The following is a 24,385-nucleotide window of genomic DNA, read 5'->3' as shown; positions in this document are numbered from 1 at the left end:
CTGAAATGGTGGTGGAAATTCTTTTAAATTTCAGACGTAATTTTACAGGATTACTCCCGAAGTTACCACCGGGGTTTATCTTAGCTGCGTTTCTAAACTCCAAAGCCCCACCAAGCGCCGGCGCTGCCCGACACTTGCAGGTCAACAAGCGGGGCCCTTCAGCCTGAACTTGTCCCGGGTGGAGGCACACCCGAACCACCCCGGAGGGGCGAGGGCAGCGCCCACGCCGGGGCGGCGGGGGCGGCAGGCACCGCAGCCTTACGCATGCCCTGCGAGGAAGCCGTGGGCGGACGAGGTGACTTAGGAGGATGGGCACCCGCCCGTCGCACAGACTTCCCCCTGCACCCCGGCGGGGAGAGAGCCTTTCGGCAGCCCGTGGCAGCAGCCAGGCACCCATGGCCCGGCGCTGATCCCCTTCCCTGCCCCGGGGGGGTGGCCGCTCACCCGAGGAACTGAGAGGTACCCTGGGGCACCGGCGAGGGAAGCGGGGCAGGCTGGGCTGGCGCTCGTGGTTTTTCGGGGAGGCAGCAGGAAGGAAAGGAGAGGGATGCAGTGGCGAGTGCTGTGGTTCCTAACCGTGTCCCCCTCTCCCCGTGTCCCAGGAGCTCCAGGAGGATGGTGTGCCTGGCGTTGAGGACGTGGCTGGGGCTCGGGCTCTTGGCGCTGCTCTGCCTTGGTTTGGGTAAGCAGGAGCGGCCGGTGCGGGGCCACGGGAGGGGATCGGGTCCCAGCAGGCACCCGTGTGCCAGTCAGCCCCCAGGACACTGCGTCCGGTGTCTTCTGCCAGGGCTGAGCCTGGGCCAGGGTTTGGGTGACCGGCGCTACTCACCGCGGCAGTGAGCGCTGAGTATCCCTGAGCTCTCAGCTCCTCAGGCCAGTTGCACCAGCCTGACAGCTCCCAGAGGGGCAAGTTGGTCTCCAATCCCAGCCAGGGTGAGAGAAACGAGGGTGTTTTTGGGGCAGCTGATGTCTGTGGGGAGCACACGGCGCGGCCACTTGGGCTTCGGTTTCCGTGGTGGGGTGGTTTCTGCAGTTTTTTGGATGGTTAACAGTGGGTGTGTGGTGGGAAAGATAAGGAAAGGCAGCAGGTCAGAGCTCTCTGAACCTCTCGGTCAGCTCAGCGCAGTGCAGAGCGAGTTCTTTCTCCAACAACACAAATTCCCGTTGAAGTCCTGCCTGGGCTGTCCCCCCATCCTTTTTTGAGGACCTGCTGCAAAGCTGACTGGAGCCCACAGATCCCTCCTGACCTCAAGAGGCTTGGAGTGAGTTTTCTCAGCTGTGTGAAATGTTAACCTTGAAACCACACAAGAACTCACTTCTGAGCTGGGGTTCATTGTGGATGCAAAACAGATTGTGCTTATTGGCAATTTTAGTGTTTCACTGCAGCTAACGATACTCTAGAGCAAACCTGGGCAGAACTGAGGCTTTGACTAAAAATCAAGTGAGGCAAAATTAGGAGTTTTTCATGCTGATATTGTGAAACTGGGAGATACTTGGTGCCCAGTTTCATTTTAAGTTTCAATCTCTCTTAAAACAGAGAATTTAACAGGGAGTGAATCGCAGAGCTCACTTGAAAAGAAAGCAACTACCCCAAGTGCCGCTCTGAGATCTTGGCTCTCCTGTCTTCCCCTCACTCTTTCCCCTACCTCTGTCCTTGCAAAGCATGTGTCAAGCACAGACTATTCTGCCCATATTGCAATGATCTATCATGAGCAGAACTGCTTCTCTCCCTGTATTTTAAGAGCTTGTAGTAAGTTATTAATGTAATCACAAACACGTGGTAATTCACCAGTCATGTATCTTCTCTAAAAAGGATGCTTGTTCCTCGGCCAAAGATGGGCAATGCTTGAATATACAGTCTGATGCCTGCAAATATCCACTACTAGAAACAGGAGTTCGATAACAGAATAATAGATAATAGGTGCTCCTCTAGTTGTACTTTTTTTACTATGGTTTACTAAGTGCTTTTTTTTAATATGGCTTACTAAGTGAATGATAGTTTATCCTGATTTCCATCTCTCCCTCTTTGTATTCATCCTCTGCTTGTAACTTTCAAACCCCCTGACCAATTTCACCCAAATCTGACAGGAAGGCAGAGGTGGCAGAAATACAGAGGTCCTTGGCTGCTACTTGGAAGCCACTGGCTAGCCATGAGCAGCACCCAAATAGCCAAAGCCTGGGCTAACCCTCCCCATGCCCAGATGACAGAAAGGGCAGGAGGCAGCTGCAAGGGAGCTGTAAGGAGCATCGTGGCACCAAGAGCTTGGGAACGGGCTGGGAGGCATGGGGAGATGTGCCTGGGCTGGGAAACACAAGGCACAAACCCATAGGCCAGCAGGATTTGGTCATCCTGTTGATGAGAAAACCAACTTCTCCAAATCTGATTGATTACAAAATTCTGGGGTTAAATTCTGCAGGAGATGGAGAGGAAAACCAAGCTATTCTAAAAACATTATCTCAGGTTTTGGAGCACAATTGTTAGATGCATCTCATACAAGGAGGCTGTGGAAGTCCTGGTGCTGCAGGGGCAGATGCTCGGCAGACTGATAAGAACAGGACAGCTGATGCACCTCCTTTCTCTCTCTGTACGCACACATACACACCCTGAAACTTTTCTCTCTGAAAATCAGTGTTCCTACGATATCGACACTTGAAAATACTTGGTGCAGTACCCACAAATGAATGGGTTTTAAAGGTTTTACTGCTGCTTGTAGGTGATGCCTTCTCTAGGTCAACCACGGGGAGTTCTGACTTGGTTGTGGCAAAATAGTGAAGCGAGTCACCAAGGCCAACATTTACAGAACTGCTGCCATGTGGGACTGCTCGTGACCACATCAAGGCACGGTCAGGGCTGGTTCCCAAAGCCTGTGTCCTTGTTTTGGCCCAGCTGCCTTGATGCTGGCACAGCTCCATGATGTAACACTCGGAAAGGTCAGGGAGCACGCTAGGATGGAAACAACTGCTCTCTGTAAACCCCGTGTGAGCAAAGTAGTAATACAGGGAATGCCAGGCTGAATTTTCACATCGTAGGAGTAGAAGGCATTAATGGGGGGCTTTATTAAAAAGGATGATTTGAAGTTTGTATTTCATAGATGAATTTCATGTATGTCCGAGCTATGCAGACCCATTTGTTTCCCCTTGAATTGAATTTTGCTACTCTGGCATTCACCTGAGATGCCCCACTGAAATGCCAGTGTAATTTAAAGCTGCTTCTGAGATGCCATCTGCTGCTGGAGACACAGATGTCTTGCTGTCTCAGCACAGTGGAAAAGTGGCAGAACAGCCTTGATTGCAGCACACAGACTTTTTGATTTATGATCTGAATGCACTGCTGGTATCCCCATGGGCTTGTTTTTCTCCTGCCATTGCACCTTCACACCTACCTACAAATTGTAGGATGTTCTCAGTCACAGCTGTTAGATAGGACAACGTGGCTGGAAGTCACTCAGTATGACCTTTCCCTGCCCTGTGTGCAGACATGGTGTAGGCACTGACTGCAGGGACCCAGCAAGCCCGGCTTTGTGTCCATGGAGTATTTTTAAGCTTCCCTGGAGCTTTTTCTTCCAGCTGGGGACCACTTAGCTGTTGGTTTCTTCCCAGTGGTGAAATTTTTTGAGAAGTTTTGAGGAAAATTCCCTACAGCTTTGGAGAGTTGGGAAGTGGGGGGGAATATCCACTTCCCTCTGCATTGCGAGCGAGCACTGGCTCACAAGTAACTCACTCTGGGAATCCCCTCCCACATGTTACTGCCAATAAAGAGCCTGGAGTGGAGCTGGGTTTCAGAAGGGGACAAATAGGGTTGAGAAAGAGTCCCTGTTTCATGGCCACCCCCAAATGTTGAAGTGTCTAACAGTGAGCTTTAGGTGCTTGGTGTCTAATTTCCATTCCAGCTCCAGTAGCTGTTGTGCTGGGGCAGATTTCATGGTGGAGGTGGCAGAAATTTTTCTTTACATACCAAGTTTACCCACTTGATCACATGGTGCAAATTGAGTTTCTACCTTATTCCTCTTAGTGCCTTCAGCTGTTGTTTAAATTTCTTTTTTCGGATGAGTTTCTGTCTCGCCCTGTTCCAGATATGCAGAAAAAAAGTCTTTACTTCAAAAACAAGGGCAGTGAAACTAAGGAACTCCTCTTCCTGTCTGTCAGTCTATCCAGAGTGAAACCTGCTGTAAGAGCTTACCTGGAGAAACAGAAACCCAGCTAAAGGCTCCTGCTTTTGCTTATAGACTCTGTTTTACTTCTTCTGTTGTGTGTTTTTTAAATGAAAGAATTCTTCAGGGAAAAAAAGAACAGAAAATTAAACTTAGACAAGCCACATTCTTACACAGTCAAAATGCAGTTACATGCCTAAATACCAAGCTTGTAAAGCTACAGGTCAGACGTTCCTTTCTCCCACATCGTTTCCTTTTTCCCGTTAGATCGGAATGAACCCCGATAGCTCCAGTGACCTCATGTCGCACTGAGGGCAACCACTTTTTTGCATTTCTTGGATCACTGAGACATTTGTATCCTTTTTGCACTGTTAATGTTGGACATTCCTGCGTTTAAACATGCAAAGTTTGGGGTGGAAGTTTTCACTAACCGTGGTAGGTTACCAGCAGGAGCTGCCACCCTGTACGCCCTCACACCTTTCCCGCTCGTCGCTGCCTCGACTCTGAGTTTCAAATGCAGTTTAATGGGTGTAACTAATCTGACATAAATGAAGGATGTCGCTGATGGAATTATCCCCCTGCCTTGCTTGTGGTGAGTTAGTTTTCTGTTGGGGCCAGCCCTCTGTCTTTGGTGCCAGTTTGGTTTTACACCGGTGCTGTGTAACCCGGAGGGGAGTGGATACAGACAGGATGCACAGCTGAGGGGACAAAGAAGGTCATTGCCATCAAAAGGCACAGTCCTGCTCCTCTCTGACTACATTGATCCTCCTCTCCTTTGTACTAGTTCTAGCACGTGTCTGATCCTTGGGTGATCTACTTCACCTTCCAGCTCAGCAGAAAGTCTCTTTTTCCCCCTTTTTTTATACCAGTGTGGTGTATTGAACCAGGCTCTGGAGAGCCCTGCAAGAGTGAGCACGTGGGATTGGAAGGGGAGGGGGAGACATATCTCCTGTACTTGTGTTGGGAAGACATGAGGTCAGTGCCAGTTTGTCGTCTGGCTGCATCCCAAGGTTGTGCCAGGCTGGGGGAGAATTTCCACATTCAGAGAAATTCTCATAGGATTTCTTCCCACTTCCCACTCGTAGAATCATACTGTGGTTTGGGTTGGAAGGGACTTTAAAACTCATCTTGTTCCAAATCCCCTGCCATGGGCATAGACACCTTCTACTGGACCAGGTTGCTCAGAGTCCTATCTAGCCAGGCCTTGAATACTTCAAGGGATGAGGTATCCACAGCTTCTCTGGGCAACCTATTCCAGTGCCTCATCACCCTTATAGTAAAGAATTTCATCCTAATATCTCTCCTTACCTTCCCTCCAGCTTGTCCTATCACTACCTGCCCCTCTCCAGCCTTCTTGCAGGCCCCCTTTAGGTGCTGGAAGGCTGCTCTAAGGTCTTCCCAGAGCCTTCTCTCCTCCAGGCTGAAGGCTTCTCCTTCCTTTTAAACATGTGCTTCCTTGTATAAATACCACGCACATGTAGATGTGGTATTTTTTATAAGTTGTCAAAGCAGGTGTGCTGGATGCAGCAAAGTCTGTTCACTTGGCAAAAGGAGGTCAGTTTTGTTGTTAAATAGGTTGACTTTATGTTTAATTGTAGCTGTTCTGCCTCCTTGGAGGGACATCACCATTGGGAGTCTCGGGAGTTCATTCGAGAATACATAAATCTCTCCCAACACGGAAATACCACAGGCTTTGCTTCTGCTTTTTCACTGTTATGCTTTTAAAATATCATTGGTCCCAGGGGACTCCCTGACTGAAAAGAAAGTGCTGACTGATGGCTAATGGTGGCACCTACACCTATCCTGAGGTGTTCACCTTTTGGTGAGCCCAGATTGCTACCCTGTCATATAAAAAGTTGGTAGAAAAGAGCATTGAAGCGAGTCTCTCTGCACAGCCCTGCTGTTACCATAGCAGGTACCCTTGTGCAATTTTAAATGCTCAACAGGCAAGGATTTCATCCCTGTTCTGGGGGAAGTGCCAAGAGAACCCCTTCCATGCACCGTGATGCTCCCCGGAGGGTGCCTCCAGCAGCACATGCCCAGGTCTCTCATTTCACTCTTACAGACACCTCTGGACTGCTCTTGGTCATCCTCCAGTTAATTCCTGTTCCCTGTCCTCCAGTTAATTCCCATTCTCCGTGCTGTGCTCTTATCTAGGGCTGTGTAATCTCTCCTCCAGGCAGTCCTCCAGCTGCGGGGTTACTGTCAAGGCTGTCGTCTGCAGAGCATCCTGTGAGTCAGTGCCTGAGCAGAGACCGGTTTTTCTAACAGGATAATGGCTGGCAGGCCTGCAGCATCATCAGCTGCACTGCTGAATGTCACTATGGCTGTGGGCAAATACTTTAGCTACAACAACAACAAAAAAATAAAATAAAAAAAAATTATAATTTTTCTAATTCAGAGTGGGCTTATGTGAGAGGTATCATATTTGATTTTCTCAGTTACTGAGCAATTTCACCTTCTATTAGTTTCAAGAGGGGGCTGGCTACTTGGGGAGCGTGCAAGACAGTGAGATGTAGCAAGCACTGAAGAAAACTACGGCCTCAAGCAGTGGGGAGGACCTCAACTTCAGAAACTGCTATGAGGACAGCAGCATGCGTGGCAGTGGTACTGGAGGAATTAGGAAAATTATCTGAGAACATCTTCAGCTGGGAGATAAATATAGAGGAAGTACAAAGTGATCCAGTCAGCAACAGACAGAGTCTGCAGGGGAAAAAATTAACAAATTTATTTTTGTCTTTGAGTGTGACAAACCTCCCCCAAAGGCCCGTCTTACACAACTGCCTCATCTAGTTTCTGCCCCCAAACGGGGAAATCATAATGTAAGAGTGCTGAGCCAGTTGCAGGAATTTGATCTCTAAAGGAACTAAAATATGCAAATCTTCTGAGGACATCCAGATTTAGTGTCTCTTCCTGGCCTTTCTAATTCTAGCAGTGTCACATTCCACGTGCTGGGAATGGAGAAAGGGGGAAGGTTAAAAGTCCTTCTGTCCCTGCGGTGTCCCTTCTGATATGCAGCGTGGGAGATAAGCAAGCCCTCCGTCCCCTCCTCCCTGAGCAGCGCCAATGTGGAGTGCTCTGCGGCAAAGGGGAAGATCTTCAGACACGATGAAGTCCCCATCCCGTCCCCAAGTAGTTCTGTGTCTCACATCCAGCTCCTTGCTTGGATCTGATCTCCTGGCTAGTGCCAGAATTAGAAAACTGCCGAGTGACTTGCGATCTTACTCATGTTTATAAACAAAGCAGGCTGGACATACCCGGGCAGCGGGCTTGTCCCAGCAGTGACTCAGAAAGAAGTAGATCTTTATCTCAACCAGATACCGAAACTTGAGCCGGAGCAAGAGGGAGAGGGAGGGGTGCCGGCTTGCTGGAGCTGCCCCAGCGCTGCAGCGAGCCCCTTTACCGAAGTATTTCAGGTTCCCTTTGGTTTTCTCAGATGCGAGTTGCAGACTGTGAAACATTTATTTTTTCTTGGTGATCGATGGAGTTTCCTCCCCTTTCAAGTCAGCTTTTTGACCAAGCCATGACTTAGTGACAGCGCTTCCTTTCGTTTCCCGCCTGGCTGGGTTGCCTTGCTGGCTTTCATGGCAAAAAGGCAGTCAGGGTGGAGTGAAATCAGCTTTTTGGTGAGCCAGGGGTTAAGACTGGAGAAAACAGAGAGTTGGTCTGCAACCTGCAAAGGAAACTGCAGTCAGATAGAGGGCTTCAGCGGGAGCACAGCATGCCCAAGAAATTGGGCCCATACTGGATGCTGGCATGTGTTTGAGAGCACCCTGTGAACCACTCTAAAATGGGTGTTACCTACGGTACATCACTGCTTATCAATTATGCTCAGGGAGACAAGTAATGTTGATAGTTTCATTACTTGCTGGAAAAAAGCGTGATCAGTGTGCACCCCAAAAGACAGGCTGACCTTCTGTCTATAGACACGGGAAGATGTCCTCTGGTTTTCACAGCAGCTTCATGGCTTTAAGGATTTCTTCACTAAACACGTGCAAACAGCATTAAAACAAAGAGCGAAGGCTGCTGAGGACACCAAAACACCAGGGGGATATTATAATAATTGCCAAATCAACAGTATAGAGCTGGGCAAGGCGAGGTTGCTGTTTTGTTCAGGAGGAATGTGGCAAGGTGAAGATGGGAAGTGCAAGAGGAAGGGGCCACTCCTCCTTTCTCTGCCTGCCAGGACCTCCCTTTGCATGCCTGAACTTGCTAGAGTGGAGTCTGTGTGGAAGGAGCACAGAGGTTATCTGGGCAGCTGTGATCGCTGTATTCACAAGAGTCCATCACAGCACTGACTTAAATACAAAGCATTTCTTCACGTATTGCAGTGTAGCACAGGACTCCATGGAAAAGCTTTGAGAGAATCTCATTCCTCCTTGGTACAATCATTTGGGATAAAAAAAGAGAGACCAAGGGGGAGTGTCTAGTCTTTTAAAGGCTCAACTTTTAAAAATGTCTTAATTTTTCCACAGATTATCTGTCTTGCTTGGAAATCCCTGTAAAATACTGCATTGCCCTCAAGGGATAAATCATGCAGGTTTGGGGCGAATGTGCAATTCACAGAAAATGAGGTGCCTGATCTGCACAATTACCTGAGGACTGCTAAGTGTGGTTCTTGTGTGGTCCCAGGGGATGGCCACCGGGAGAAAAGTGAAGCTCCACAAGATGGGTTTTGCTCAGCCAGCCCAGCCCCAGTTACCAGAAGTGCCCTTACCTCACCACCACATGCTGTGCACCTCCTCCCAGAGCTTCCCCAAGTCCCTGTTTCAGCCCACACGCAGACGGAGTGGGAGGAAGGTGTCAGTGCCCAGGCAGAGTGGGAGTGCATGGTCTTAGGCAAAGTCAGTGATGCCATTAATTTATGAGTAGAGATAGCAGCTGCTGTTGCAAAGACAAATAGGGAACTTGAAGGGGAAAAAAAAAAAAAAAAGAAAGCAAGGCTGTTTTTACCCTCTCGGTTTTGGAGCTCCGCTGACAATTTGCCTTAGAATTTTTTGCAGGACTGTCTGCTAAAAAGGTGTGCAGATCCACTGTCTTACCTGCTGGCAAGGGACTCCAGGCCCACTTTTCCTTTCATGTTTACTGCTTTGTGCATTGTGTGCAAAGCGAGGCAACACAAGGTGAGAGCAAATAAAGGCGAAGCAGCTGAGAAGGGCAGAGAAATGGGGAATGCAGGGGAAAGAGAATGGCTTTGGAGCTTCTGTTCACCAGCACCTATCTGAAGGTTTCCAACAGTTTGGCACTGCTTCTCTAGAGCTTTGCTAGGTCTTTAGCTGCCCTTTACTGTCAAATGTCTCTGCAGGACTTCTGTCCCAGAGGCGACCCTCTCTCCTGTACTGTGCGGCTGCATGTGCCACAGACATCCCAAGCTCTCTGTGGCTGGGGAAATTCTGACTCAAGGCTTGGGGCAAAGAATGAAGGAAACAGGGACACGGGAGACTGTAGAGCTCTCCTGCTTGCTGACTCTTGGAGCAAACAAGAACCCATGATTTTCCTTGTCACTCACCTCTCTGTTCTGATGAGCCCTGCTGTGTGGGGCATCTGCAGCACAGGCACAGTTTGAATGAAACATGTTTTTCTGCACAGGGAACAGAAAGTCATCCCTTTCATCAGCTCAGTGTTGGCACACGCCACGGGCTTGCAGTGACAGAGAGATGTGTGTGCACAGCAAGGGAGTGGGTGGGCTTCAGAGGGGTGGGAAGAGGAGGGATCTTTTTTTTCCTAGAAAATTCATTAAAAATTATTTCCACGGTGAATACCTTCCCCACAGACTGGTTACAGAGAGCCTTCAGCACAGAAATGGGGGAGAACTGAATTTTCATTTTTGCTTTGCAGTTCACCTTTAAAACGAAACGGGACTTTTGTGAGGCTGAATGACTCTCCGTAGACTTTGGTTCCTTCAGGCTTGCAACATTCAGGTTGCAGTTTCAAGGGCTGCAGAGCCTTTTAAGGGTAGACATGACATCAGCAGGAGTTTCCAGCCCCTGCACATGTACTGCTGAAAAGGTTTTTGTTCTCCTTTTGGTTGCAAAGGAGACTCTTAGGGGCAAGGTACGAAGAACCTCATGCAACCCATGATACGATGTCACCCTGACATTTACTGTACGCCCACTCTTCCCCTATTGCCACAAAAGAAAATAGAAAATGGTCTTTATCAGGCTCCACAATCCCAAAGTTTGACTGGCTGTTTGACTGGCTGCTCTTTTGAGTCTCTCCAACAGTAATAGGAGCTGAGCTGATGTGGTCGAGGGAAGAAGCACACACACAAATGCACACAGACAAAGAGGAGAAGGAACTTCAAGAGTCACAGCCTGAAGCGGGTTGCTTTTAAGGTGAACAGGAGGAAATGCTTTTTCACACACCATGTAATCAAACTGTGCAATTCCTCACCACAAAATGTTTTGAAAGCCAAAAATATATATACATTCCTGAAGGGGCAAGAACTCTTCCTGAAGGAGTAGCAGTTGAACTGCTGATGTCAAGAAATCCCTAAATTTCAGGCTGCCAGAGGTTGGCAAGACATGGCAGTTCTTATCCCAGGTGGTGTGGAAGAACTAGTTTTTCTACCTTTTTGCTGCCAATTTGTGGCTGACAGAGGTCAGAGTGGGCTTGGTTGCTCAGAATCTGCAACACATTATAAGGGGAAGTGCAGGTAGTGTGTGTGTGTGCGGAAATTGAATCTTTCCTTTTGGAAGATCAACGGAGCGGCTGAGTGGAGGGAAACCAGTCAAATAAGAAGTTGCTAATTTAATTGCATTCTATTTTATTTAATTAAATATTAATTAATATTAAAACATGCCATAGTGTTTCCAGGACCTCCACAGCGTTTTTTCAGTGTGTTTCCTACAGATTTAATGTAAGCTGTGTGAAGCGGGACAGGGGTAGGTGTGCTGCAGGGGAGAGGCTTATTTCATAGAATCTTAGAGACTATGAAGTGTGAGCCAGCACCAGCCAGACTTTGCTGGGAGGGTGGCAGTTCTTAGGCTCAGCTTTGTCAAGCTTTCAGTTCATGCATCAGGCAGAGACTTTGCACATGGGCTCTCACCTCCGCCAGTGGTGATGCTGCACTGTCCCCATCAGTGACACTCCACCTGTCAGGACTTTCCTGCTTCCTCTCTCCGGCATGTTTACTGAGATGTGTTCTGCAGGGAAGGAAGAAGGAATCTGAATCTTTTCTGTCCTGAAGCCAGCTATTTCCTTGTTTTCTTGCTCTCATCAGTGGATGAGAGCAGGAATGGATTGATATCCCACCACTGGAGATGAGCGCTAAGGTAGCGAGGCTGAGGCAAGCAGGGAAAATGTAGAGTGACCCGACCTTCTGGACTAACACAGCACGGTGCACATCATCCCCAGGGTTGCACCAACTCAGGTGAAAGCTCAGCCATCTGCCTTGTTGCAGCACAGGACCGTGCATTAATGCTGGGTCACCTTTCAGCAGCAGCAGGAGCTCTTTGGTAGGCTGCTCCCTCCTAGGTCCTGGCCCCTGTGAGCACTTACCCACTGGAAAGAGGAGGGAATGGGAAAGCAAGGCATGATAGTCACAGTGCTAAGTAGGGGGATTACTGCTAATGTGGTCAAAGTGCACAGAATGTTCTGAGTTGGAAGGGACCCACAAGTGTCTGAAGCGAATGGCCCATACAGGGATCAAATCCACAACCTTGGTGTCATTAGCACCATGCTCTAACCAACTGAGCTAATCTCAGGGTCAGTTGTACCTTATTTCACCCTTGCAAGGGTCTCAGCTTGTTGCTGTAGGCACATGCCTGTAGTCTAGGTGTGGCAGTGGCACGGTCACTGTGCAGGACTTGGGGAACATCTGTGCTGGTCTCCGAGTCATCCCAAGGGAGGCCCATGGACCTTCAAAAATAGAAACTTGTTTTAACTAGACTAGACAAAATTGTTTGTTTGCTAATACTAGAAGACTGATGACAGCGTGGCTGTAACCTTTGTTTATCATTGTGGGGTTGCTTCTAGTTTCTGGGATCTTGAAAATTTGGGCTTTTCATCTCTTACAAAAAAAAAAAAAAAATCCCAAACCAAAAAACTTCCAATAGAACCCTAATCTCCCAAAGCTAATAGTCTATTGTGGCCCTGTTTGGCATGCAGGGAACCCACCAGAGAGTGACAGAGATTTTCTGGACACTGAGCTCTGCAAAGGGAGAGCAGAGGAGACAGAAGTTTGTGCATGTACGTTTCTATCCCTTTACAGGAATAATGGCAATTCTTGACAGTGAGGTGTGGTTTTTTTAAGGGGGCCAGCAAAATTCCTGTTCAGGCAGGTAACACTCCTCCTGCCTTTGCCTTCAGCAGTCCATGCAGCAATTCTTGTGTGCCCACCAGCTCAGGATCGTAAGCAGGTGTGCTGGTTTAAAGGTAAAGCAGCAGGGGAAATGAACCCAACTCAAAAGAGAGATTATAAGTCAGAATAACAATTTAATAAAATAATACAATAAGTACGATTATACAGACGAACAATTGGTTTTAACCCACAAAACCCAAATGTATAACCCAGCACTCTGGAGCATGAACAGAATGGTGTTCTTTGGGCCCCCTGAGTCCAAAGTAAAGGGAGAGGGAAAAACGTGTTGGTGAGAGTGCTGGTGTAGTCTGGTCAAGAGTGGTGGTTGCAGTCTGGTTGAGAGTGGTGGTCTGCAGTCTTCCTCTGGATCCCACGAGTGGTTAAAAAAGTCCCAAGACTCCAAGATTATATATATCCTCCAGTTCAGGCAGGAATGCCCAGTACCTCCCTCAGGGCGGGGTGTGAGGACAGGAGCACCCTCCTATCTCACAGGCCTCTTAACACCCAGTTTATAGCCTGAGGAGTCAGGCTGCTCTGGGCAGATGGTATAAATGGTCTATTGATACCAGTTTCTGGGAAATGGCATGGAAGGCTATAGAATACACAGTTTTGGGTTGCACCCATACAGTGATGAACTGGTCCCAGCTGTTCTAACTAGGACAGCAGGACTGGAGCATGATGGAAAAGGCAATGCCAAGGGAGGCCTTCCCTCAGTGCGGAGCTGAAGCTGTAAATCGAGCTGTAAACTCAGTGGGTGCAGACAGAGCCAAAAGAGGTGAGCTCTGGGCGGCAGGTCCTGCCGCGAGGCCATACCGCTGTCTCACTGACTTTTGTTTGCCCCTCACCTGCAGGCCAAGCACTGGAGAAGAGAGCAGTCAGAAGCAAACTGGGGGAAAAGGTCAGCCTGCCTTGCTGCCGTGAAATCCCGCGCTCGGAAAGCCTGCAGAATTACCGGGCCTACTGGCAGAAGAAGTTTCCGGAAGTGACGGTGGTGGTGCTGGCCTACTCCAACGGGAAGATGATCGAGGCTGACGAGCGCTACAGGAACCGCACGAAGATGGACCCCTGGGACCTCATCCTGTGGATTTCCCCCATGGAAATCCTGGACAATGGCACTTACCAGTGTGTGGTTCAGCACAACTCCGTTGTTGTGTGTGACGAGAGCCTCACCCTCTTTGTTACAGGTAGGTGGGTTGTCTCCTGACACCCCCCAGTGCCAGCTCTTGGGGGTAAAGGACACTCCTCCAAGCTTTATCGTAGTGGAGCAGACAGGCTTCCATCAGGCAGCCTAAAAGAGTGATGGAAGATGTGTTAAGTATTTCCGTTCTAGCAGCCTCCCTACTTACTTTCCAAAGCTACCCCAGGTACAGAGAGTTTGGCTTTAACACCACCAGCCCAACCTCCTCCCCTTGATGCCTCCCTGTTGTGAAAGGATCCCTCCCAGGACCCCTCCCCAGGTACCACTGCTGGTGAGTCCCCTAGGCAGCCCCTGATGTCTTTTGGGCAAAGTCAGACCAAGCCCTTGGTGCATGGCAAGCATCCAAGCCGAAAGAGGAAGGGGGTGGCCACAGCAGCATTCCAGGCTTGCATCCAAACCCCTGGGAAGCCCAGGCTCTCTGGGGGCTGGCCAGTTCACTGGCTGCACCGCAGCTCCACAGCCTAAGGTTGAACTCAGTTGGAGATCTGAGTATTTTTACCTTAAATAAACCAAGTTCCTTTGCTCAAAATGAACCTGAACCACAAAAAGTTCCACTGACATTATTTTCCATTTCCACCCCTGGTTTTGTGGTGGTTGGTCTCAGCTGAAGATAGAGATATTGGTGGCATATATAAATATATACATACCTTTGAACACCTTTAACAGCAGAGAGTTGCAGGAATCTCCCAGACAAGTCAGTGAAGGAGCATTCCCCATCTGGAAGGGAGATCAACAAAACTAAAAAACAAACCAGCTCCTGAGGTTTGGCCACTGCCTGCTTGTCTGAGGGCATGGTGGGCATACGTGCAAGGAGACAAAATTAGTGTTCTTTCTGGGAACTGATATGAAAAAAGGGAAGTGCACTGCCAGCACCTTCTCTAACCATGAGGGCTGAGGACTTAACTGCATGAAAAATATGAAACTACAGATCTCTTTTCCTGGCCCCAAATACTCCAGTTTCTTTCCTTCCAGAAATTCCCTTGCTGTCTTAGCAGGCCAGCTGTAACAATTGTGGTAGACTTCTGCTCCTTTTGGTAAAGTGGGATCGGTTATTCTGGGGACCAGGAAAGGGAAATTTTCCCTCATCCCTGCTGGAAGCAGGCTGGGATGTCTGAAGGGACTTTCTAGACTGGATGGCAGTGTCATATTGCTCAACAGACAGCGGGCTTGGAGGGAAATCTGTGTCTCTCCTTGCTCGCCACTGGTCAGCCATGCATGTTGAGCAATTTTCTTTCACTAGTTAAAAGTTACTTGGTATCCCAGAGCTTTGTGGGCAGCAGAAGCCACGGAGGACACACCAAGGACCAGAATCTGCCCTGTGCAGATCCCAGCAGTCACGTGGTCACACGATGAGTCAGGCAGGGAGCAAACACACACTGAAACCGTAGCTGCTCCAAAAAGGATCATTGTGCAGTGAGTTGAGCAACCTGCTGCAGCTCTCTGACTGGCAATATGGCACAAGAGGCCAATTAAATTATGGCAGGGGGAGAATGCCCTGTGGGGGAGCCTTTGCTGTGACTGTGGGTGATGGGGACTGCAACTCTCGCTGTGATCTGACGGAATGGTAACCGAGTCTCTTTTGCTTCAGCCGACTTCAGCCAGCCCAGCGTAACAGCAGAGGTGTCCGCTAGCTCCTGCGAATCAGCCGAGATGGTGATAGTGTGCTCTTCTCACGGAGGTTTCCCCAAACCCAGAATCTCTGGAGCCCTCAACAACGTGTCTGTGGAGTGGAATGCCAGCTGGGTGTCCGAGTCCAGCCTCAGCCCGTACAACGTCACCGGCACGCTGGTGCTCAACGTGACCAGCGACGTCAACGTCACTTGCTCCGTTGAATACGACGGCTTGGCCAAGTCCACCAGTTTATTTCTGGGTATGTGCTATTAATGTTTTTTTGGTTACAAAACCGTTTTGTGTAACTGTTCAGGCGAGGATGGCACAACGACCCCACCTGTGAGCTGTGCGCCAAAATGTTTTAAAGGCTGTAAGACAGCAGGGGTGGGAAGGGAGAGTTACAACAGTGACTGATAAGCGGTGATGGCTTTGTCTTCCTGCTGCTCTTCTGTCACAGCTGGGCTGAGATGGCAATTGGATCCTGTTGTGATATCAGGCTCAGTTGCTCCCACAGGTCGGGGTTGCCACCATCCAGTGCCTCTCTGCACCAGCACAGTCCCGCTGCCACTTGCATGACACAGACCTGGTATTTGAATGGTATTTGTGCTTTAAAAGCCACGGGATGCACTTAAAAAGAATTTCTTCATTTAACAAGCATGTTTGTCCCTGCTTCAGTGAAAGAAACTGTTCAGCTGGGGTCTAGACAAAATTCTGCTTTTAAATGTAATATAGGGTTAACTCATACGAAAAGAATTCCATCACTGAGCCTGGCTTAGAAGTGATAGCATAATAGATAACTCTGTGCTTTGAAAAGCTTGAGGCACAAGTGGAAACAGCATGAGGGAAGGCAGCATACTATGGTCCAGATGTTTTGCAGTAGAAGGGGATTTGCCAGAAAATTCTTAAAGCCAAAAGGAGTTTTTTTTTAACGTTGCTACCGAAAAAAGTGTTCTGAAATGTCTGTGGGTCTGATGTTTTTACTGTAGAGATAAGGGCACCTTCAGGGGAAGATAGAGAAGTGCTATTTTTCCTAGGGAATTGTACCTTATTCATCAAGGCAGCTTATTCATCTACCTTACTAAAATCAAAGGGGCTTGTGGGGAGAGGTGCCATTCAACTTCAGAACGAATGCCAGGAACCAGTGCTTTATGAATATTGGTTATTGCTGCATGTAGCACATAATGTCCCTAGAGATGCTAATGGAAGAAGGTTATGAATATCATGCTACATAGAAAAGGAGAGCAACAAAAAAAAAAGCAATAATAGTAATACACTGTTGTCACACAGATTCTCAGAGGAGGGTGCAATCAACAGTGACGCAGTCACAGCAGTCACAAACCCCCTGCTTTTTGATTTTTAAGATATAGATCCACTCCCATTATGGGATGACGTAATTGATCCTTATACAAGTCTTTCATGAACAGACTTCCAGGCAGAATACAGCCTCTGGTAAACACAGGAGGCAAACCCTACAGTGGGGGGGAAAGATTGTACAGCAGATCAGGCCAGTGTCTTAGACGTGGAATGATGCTCAACTCTGCCAGATGCAGATGATGAAAAACTGAAGATCTGTTCACACAGCTCTGGGGACCTACAGACATGCAGCAAGTCTGTCCCTCCTGTTGAATTAGGGTCGTCCTGTAGTGTACAGGAATGGCCTGGTATCTGCTCTTATGTCCCAGCAGTGGAATGTCATCTCCTGTGGTGAAAAGCCAAAGGCTCTGGATCCACTGAAGCTGAACTCTGCCACAACACTGTTTTCCTGCCACACAGAAAAAACAAGTCTGTTCTAGCCCGTTTAATGCATCATTCTCCTTCACCTCTGAATCGAAAGGGAAGAGAATTAGGCATAAATCTGATGAAAACAGTATGGAAAACTGCAGGGTAGCTTTGAAAATGGAAATTTTCTAGCTGCAGACTCAGAGTCTTCCACCAAGCCCAAATACTTCCTTTAAAACAGCTTATGTGTTTTCAAATATTGCCTGTCTCAGTTCTGTTCTGGACAAAACCCCAGCATTTCACACTCTGTGGATATGTTAAAAATTTCAGCACAGAGCAAATGCGGCAAAGCAGAAGAAATTAAGGCACCGGCTTTTCTCATTTGTTTATTGAACAGGTCCATTTTCAGGCTGAATACCTGAGTTAGAACTTAGCCAGAGCCACCAAAATTCACGTACCTGCTCTTACATGAAAATGACAATAAGTCGTTGTGTCCTTTATTTTTTATTTCTCCTGCCTCAGAAAAAACAAATGACTGTGTTGTTCCTCCTGTGCCTCCACCTTATAATGTCATTACTGCTTCAAGCATTGTTGTTATCACCTTCATTTTGGCAATCATCCTGGCAGCAAGATACCTCCCAAGGCGTGGTAAGTGTACCTCCTTTTTCAAGAAACTGTCTCTTACTGCTTATGTTTCTATTAAGATACACATTTATAGAAACTATACTGCCACATTAGGTATTTCTCTACCTTCTTCTCATTTCCTTTTTTTGTTTTTTTTATTTCAGCATCCACTGTCACAAAATCTAAGTCTAGCTCATGACTTTGCTACATTTTGTGTGCAGGCAGCACAAGGGTTCAGGTTTGGGAGTGAAAGGGTGATGGGGAGTTTTGCCAGCAGATCAGAATATTTCCAAAACCAGGGGTATACAGAAATGAAGATATTCACAGGGGTTCATTTTCGTGTATTAGGATGTGACCTAAGATGCCTTCAGATGCCAAGAGTTTTGGTGATCGTGATAGATATGGCTGAGCACTGAGAGTTTCAAAATTGGATCTCTCTCCACACCCTACTTAGACAATCCCTCAGATACTCTGTGAGCCAAAGTAACAAAAATACATAGTGTTAGGGCCACAGAAAACACTTCAGCGTAGCAGTGCCCCACTTTTAGGAGAACACCAATCAGGAGAATTGGATTTGTATTTTTTGTGTGGCCCAAAATGGCACAGGTGAGGTGCCTGGTCCCACCCTATGAAGTCTTCAGTAACTCCAGCCGTGTCTCCAGGAGCTTTCCAAGGGGATCTCAAACACCTCAGGGTTAGCTGGCAGCTAAGTAGATTTTTTTTTCCCCCTCAAAAAATCTCATCTGTTAGCTGTTGCTCCTAATCATGTCTAAGCTGACCTCACCAGAAAGCCCCTGAAGATGTGGGTAGACATCTAATGGATTTATAAAGGCAGCTAGGATTGAAAGTCAACAGCAGGAGATGTCTTATCCACACCCTGTTAGCAGCTTTGCAGAGCAGTCACGGAGAATGACAGCAGGCCTTGCAACATGTTATAAATACCACCACACCGAGTTCTGTCAGGGCACTGGGGAAGCCGTGTGTGGGGACAAGAATCCCACACTGAGAGGGCTCTGTGCTCAGGCCACTTACACTGGGAGCCCCCAGTTCTGAGCACCCCAGCCCATCATGGTCACTGCGGTACCCCCCTTTGGAAAAGGCTGTTTGCTGGACAGCAAGGACTCAGTTTGCTTACAGACACTTGTAAGTTTGTCATGCTTGTGTGTTCTGACACCTCTACTCAGACAAGTTCACTCCCAAGTCAGAGGTGTGGAGGTTGCATTACTATTTTTCTTTTCCCCTCCTCGTCGACCACATCCCTTCAAAAACCAGCGTGACCATTGAGTCAGGCTGGGCTGATCTCCTTTTAGTGCTTTATCACAAAGAAAGGAAGCTTCTGGAAGGCAGTGAGTCTTGGTTACACCTGTGCACCTCCTCATTTTCCACTCCTGTGCCCCTGTGACACCAGTGCTGGCTGTCCCATGCTGTTCCCTGGGGCTGTGTCAACGGGAAAGCAACGAGCAGGCTGAAACCTAGAAAATCACATTTGATCACAGCCTGTGCTGTTAGCTGCATGTATAATGCACTTCTAATTATAGGAGAAAATGAACTGGAATTGCAAGATTTGGCTCTAAACAAATATTGGCTGGAAATTAAAAGGTTCCTCACCATTAAATTAGCACGATTCCGGAGCATTCTGAGATAGTCTTTTATATAGGGACCAAATTGCTTTTAAAGCAGATGTAAAAAGCATACCCATGTGGTAGGATGCAATCACCTGCAACAGCATGGCACAGGGCTGCACAAACTGGAATTTCCCTTTCAGTCCCATTTGCATAATATGCACAGGGAGTGGATTTGCCAAGTCAGGTGGTGCTATTCGGTACAGCCACTTTCCAGCCCAAGTGTACACTGTAAGTAACTGAAGCCAGAGTTTCCATCCAACTTCCCAGTTTGTATAGTTGTCCCATTTCAGTATTGCTGGGCGTTGCCACCTGTCTGGGAAGGGAAATACCTGTCCTAAGAGTGTATCCTGCTGGTGCTGCTGCAGGTCACATTTCAAGGGCTCTTGCGGGAGCTCAGAGTAGGTCTGAGAGTACCTCTGTTGCTCTGGCCCATGGAAAGCTGAGTCAGGAGTTGCCTTGATGCTAAGAGTGGTTTCTGAGCTCAGAAGGCCATGCTTCAAAGAGCTGAAGTGTGGGAGGGAAGAATAGAAAGACAGAGTGAAACGGAAGTAAGAGTTCTCAGATGCGTGATTGTTGTGGTGACCAAAACATGCAGATGCTTTGTTGAGGTTCACAGCCTGCCTTTACAGTAATTAAGGAATGCAAACACAGAGCACCAAGATTAGAGGTCACTTAAAGAATGGCTTATGATTCATGTTGCATGATTTGTGCAAGTACAGTTTGCTGTGGTAGTAGAGATTCAACCTGAACAGTTAAAACAGAAGTCATTCATGAGATGCTGAGATACGTAGTGGACTTGTTTATTCTGAGGTCCTTTTAAAGCACTGAAAGAGTTTGTTGGTTTTAACACCGGCATTCTTTCATTTGATAGGAAAACTGCATTTAGTGATGTGTAACTTTTATTTCCCTTCTAACTTATCTTAGCATGTAGCAACCTGTCTTTATGCCAGGCTGAGGTTCCATGCCTCTGCTAATGAGAACTGTTTTATCCATATGACACTATATTGATAATATTTATATATAACAGAGCTTTCTATCAGATCAGCCTATGGCCATGGGCCAAGCATATTAGGATGTACTGCAGGGGTGAGTCCTGCCAAATTAAAATAGAAGCAACTAGACCTAAGGGATCTCTTTAATTTCTTCTCTCCTTTCTTCCCACTCTCAGTTACACTTTGTTGAAGAAGACATTTGGAGTCATCACTTTTATGTCTTCTCTGATTCCAAATTTCAGTTTGTCCTCACTGTTGTAAGCCCCAGGATCCGGTGGAAGAGGGTATGAAGGAAGGTATGAAGCCACCTGTGAGCCTCAAAGTGACATCTGAAACATCATCTGTATGACCAGATTGCATTTGCAGGTAGTTTTCTTCACCACTCTTCTCTTGGCAAAATAGCTTCTCAAATACCACTGGATTCTCATGCCATGTTAGCTCACAACACCACGTGTGCCTTTTAATATGAGCGTGGGCTGTCTTTTAGGGTAAGTAACAGCAGTAGGGCCCTATTCCCAACCTGGACACGTTGTGTTTTCCAGTCAAGTAACCAGAGGAATGATGCTCACATTCCTTGTGGGGCATTGCTTTGTTCGGGTTATTTCAAATTTCTAGTGAAAATCTAGTGAAAAACGTTAGAGGACTGAATTTGTTGGGCTGCTAAGCTGCTTTTTCCACAGAATGGGCCCTGTGTGGATGGTGTGTAAGTTTCTTTGGCATTCATTTCATTAATGAACATGAAATTTCTGGGACTAAATAGGGATGAAGAGAGACAGAGAGATGAAAGAAAAAGAACATTTGACAGCTTCGACTGTCAGTGTCTGCTCTGAACCTGTGCAAGGAAGCTGATTAATATCTGAGAGGTGGGCTTGCAGCACAGTCCTCCAGCTATCAGGATCTGCAGGGACATCCCCTGCTGCTGCCCTGCTCGTTTTATGGACTTCCCAACTAAGAACTGGGCAGTCTTTTAGTCCCTGTCCTTTTGGACTCATTTGTAAGTAGCTCATCACTACCACAGGTCCCACATGTGGCTTCGCCCCCTAGAAGTTACTTCTGGCTGATTCCCTGTGAGCCTGATCTGATACATAAACATGGGAAACATCACTGGTAATAGAAATGAAGGGTTGACTAAATGGTGGTGAGGGAGGGGTGAACAAGAGAACAACTCCAGCTTTCCCAGTAATACCAGCTATGCCAGTCCACTTCTGAGATATCTCCATTCCCTTCAGAAGCTGGAGGAATGGAAAAGCTTCCTCCCTAAGACTTGCCTAGGAAACACTCATATTTTAAAAGGAGTTACCTTCAACAACGAGGTGTTGCAAAAGATGGGCTGGGGAAGGCTCTGGCTTGCCAAAGTTTTATGATTGTAAAGCATTATATTGGCTTTGGCTTGAAAGAAAGATTAGCAGGTAACTGTTCTTATTCGCATCATTATCCAGGTGATGGCATTTCCTGCTCTCCCCGCAGCCCACGGAATTGCCAGGGTAATGCCTCAGAGCAGCAGCTGTGGAGTCCTGCAAGTCACGACGGCACGCTGTGTGCTGCGGTGATCTAAAAGCTTAATAGTTCTGAGGTGGAAAGGAGGGGAAACTCTCATTGAGGCCGCTCGTCTCATTTCCAAACCTGAACAGCCACTCATGTTTTCCTCCGGGGAAGGCCCTGCCCGGGACAGATACTAGAGCCTTGGTTAGCCTGAATTTTGGGGAGTTTTGTGATGGCAGTGGCAGGAGTTTACCTACTGAACAAACCCATTCTTCCACATTCCTCTATTTTGTTACAAAAGTTTGTCAGGCTTTTCCGTAGGTGGTGTTTCCCAGCTCCAGTGCCTGGGACAGCTGCTGCCTGTGGACAGGGATGGAAGCCCTGCTTCCTTGGTGGCCGACTGCCATCTCGGAACTGCAGGGTGTACTGAGCCACGTCCCGCTGCTGTTTAAATGGGGGAGCGCATTCATTAGCCATCCTCGCTCCGCAGAGGGGTAGCATCCCTGCACACTCCAAAGGTTTTGCAGGAAGCGCCGAGCCGGACCGTCGCTCACAGTCCTGCCACTCCGAGCAGCTCCGATTTTATGGAATAGGAGCCCTCTCGTGGAGGGCTGTCGCAGGTGTATACCCGTTTGTCGGCTCTGCAACATTTCCGCTCGACGTTTAAGATTAAGAAGGGGCGGGGGAAAAAAAAAAAACAGTAAATACTTTTTCTTTGAATCCCTCAGGTTTCTTACCCCGTGCATTCCGCACTGCAGACGCCGCCGTTCGTTGTACAGCAATGCTTGTGGCATTGACCCTTTGGCCCTCTGCAAGGGGATGGCAGCAGCAGCAAAACTCTGCTGCCGCGACTGAAAACACGACTGACAACATAATCTCATGTGAATGAAGTCAAACAGAAGCTTTGGGGTGCTCTCGTTACAACGGGGTCACGGGAACCCCGGCCTGGGAGGACCCTCTGTGCTCCTGCAATGGGGCAGAAGAAGAACGTCGTCGGCATCGACACACCAGTTCAAGGCTTTGGGAACCTCTGGTTTGACGCTGCTTCTGTGGGAACCAGGGGCCTGCCTACCCCTTTAGCAACGCAGAGCTGCCCCTTGGGACCCCCCAAACCCCGACACACAAGCTCAAGTCAGGCTGTGCCTCCATGTTGTGACTGGGAGAAGCTAAAACTTCTTTTATATTCAGCCTCACACGAGTTCTTCATGCTGGAGGACTTTGGATTTGAACCTGACCATTACGGACGTATGTCACTTCCCCCCCAAAGAGGCAGTAATACTCACGTTTTTCATGAAAAACTTCACCTTGGAAGTGAGTCTCTCTGCCTCATGCTTATTTGCAGTGCTGTGAGACTTTTTAGGGAACGATACACACTGACAGCACAGCTAACAGCCAACTAATATTGCTTACCCACAGCAGTGGCACAAGTTCTCGCAGCCTTTCTCTCCTGACAGGATGACCTTGCCAACCCAGCCAACACAGCCCCTCCATTAAATTGCTGTGTGAGGGCACACGTGTGCATACAAATGTACGAGCTTTTATGTGCATTCCTTCCTACCCACACCTGTAAAGCCCCACTGAAATTTGTGTTAAAGTCAGTGGTTATCTCGCATATCTACTGTAATGAAACGTAACTCAGGGCCTTGCTTCATAAACATAGGTCTGCTTGTGTTGGTACCTCTGCCTAGGGACACTTGTTAGGGGAGGCTCTGCAGATTCTTGAGAGTCTCTCACAGTAACCTAAGGACTGACTTTGCACTGAATGTTGCTGCTTTCTGCCAGTGTTCTCTCTACCCAGCCAGGACTTGAAGGATTTTCCCTACAGAATGCTAATACTGGATAGGACTCATCTGATCTGGCTGACATTCTTGCCTACCGTGTAGGAAAAATTGATTTCTCATTTTAAGGGGAAAGGAGGAAAAAGCCCCAACAAGCTTCCTAAGCAACTCTGCATACTAACCTAACTGAACCCTGCCCTGAGTTTTACAGGTATGTTTTTCCCTTCTGCTCTGCAAGCTGTACCCATTCCCTTAGTGCTCTATGCATGTTATCAGGGCAGACCAAAGCCTGAAAGCACCTCCATGGGATGTATTGTTGCCTGAGCTGTTTATCTTCCTAGGACACAGCAAGGACATATTCCATCCATTTCACTTTTTTTTTCTAGAGGGTACATATTGTGAGAGAAACTGCTGGAGAAAATAGGAGGATTAAAGTGGTTTATGGAATATTGAGTTATGAGATCAAGTCACTAGTAAAAAATAAGGCACTGCTCCCCTTCTACTCCTGCAGAGTTGTTTTGTCCCATCTTTTTTTCCTGCTTTCCCATTGTACAAAGTGTAATGGGAACTCCAGAACATTCTTACAGAGGAGTTTTTGACAGAGAAAAGGAGATAAGTTGGGTTATTAGGAAACAATACTCTGCACTTGTGTGTTCTGGTTGCAAACAGAACATAAGTGACAGAAATCAGAGTGTTTCCACGAGGCAGCCTGACCCTACTGCAAGACTTGGTGTATGGGCAATGGTGTCTCACACTTTTCAGGTTTCCTCTTCTTTCAGCCTATTCTTGTTCCTTCCAGCACAAACTACCAGCTTCTTGCAGGCTGACCACCTCTTCTGGCATTCACTTCCACCTCTGCTCATTTCCAGCACCATCCTTCCCTCGAATCACAATGCAATTCCA

At 47.8% G+C, this 24,385-nt stretch overlaps 1 protein-coding gene across 1 annotated transcript; it reads left to right on the top strand.

Moving 5' to 3' along the window:
- The first annotated feature begins 401 nt into the window (after positions 1-401).
- CD80 (CD80 molecule) lies at positions 402-24,012 on the top strand. The gene is made up of 7 exons (XM_027719136.2): positions 402-459; positions 603-682; positions 13,305-13,637; positions 15,240-15,521; positions 17,504-17,629; positions 20,465-20,588; positions 22,433-24,012. Exons 2-6 carry the CDS (start codon positions 616-618, stop codon positions 20,569-20,571), a joined length of 915 nt encoding a protein of 304 aa, XP_027574937.2. The 5' UTR covers positions 402-459; positions 603-615; the 3' UTR covers positions 20,572-20,588; positions 22,433-24,012.
- Positions 24,013-24,385: the final 373 nt, after the last annotated feature.

This window comes from Pipra filicauda, unplaced genomic scaffold (assembly GCF_003945595.2).
Source record: "Pipra filicauda isolate LSUMZ 115617 unplaced genomic scaffold, ASM394559v2 scaffold306_size1276767_pilon, whole genome shotgun sequence".
NCBI lineage: Eukaryota > Metazoa > Chordata > Aves > Passeriformes > Pipridae > Pipra > Pipra filicauda.
Note: the sequence above shows the minus strand (reverse complement) of the source record. Positions and strands in the feature narration are given on the sequence as shown.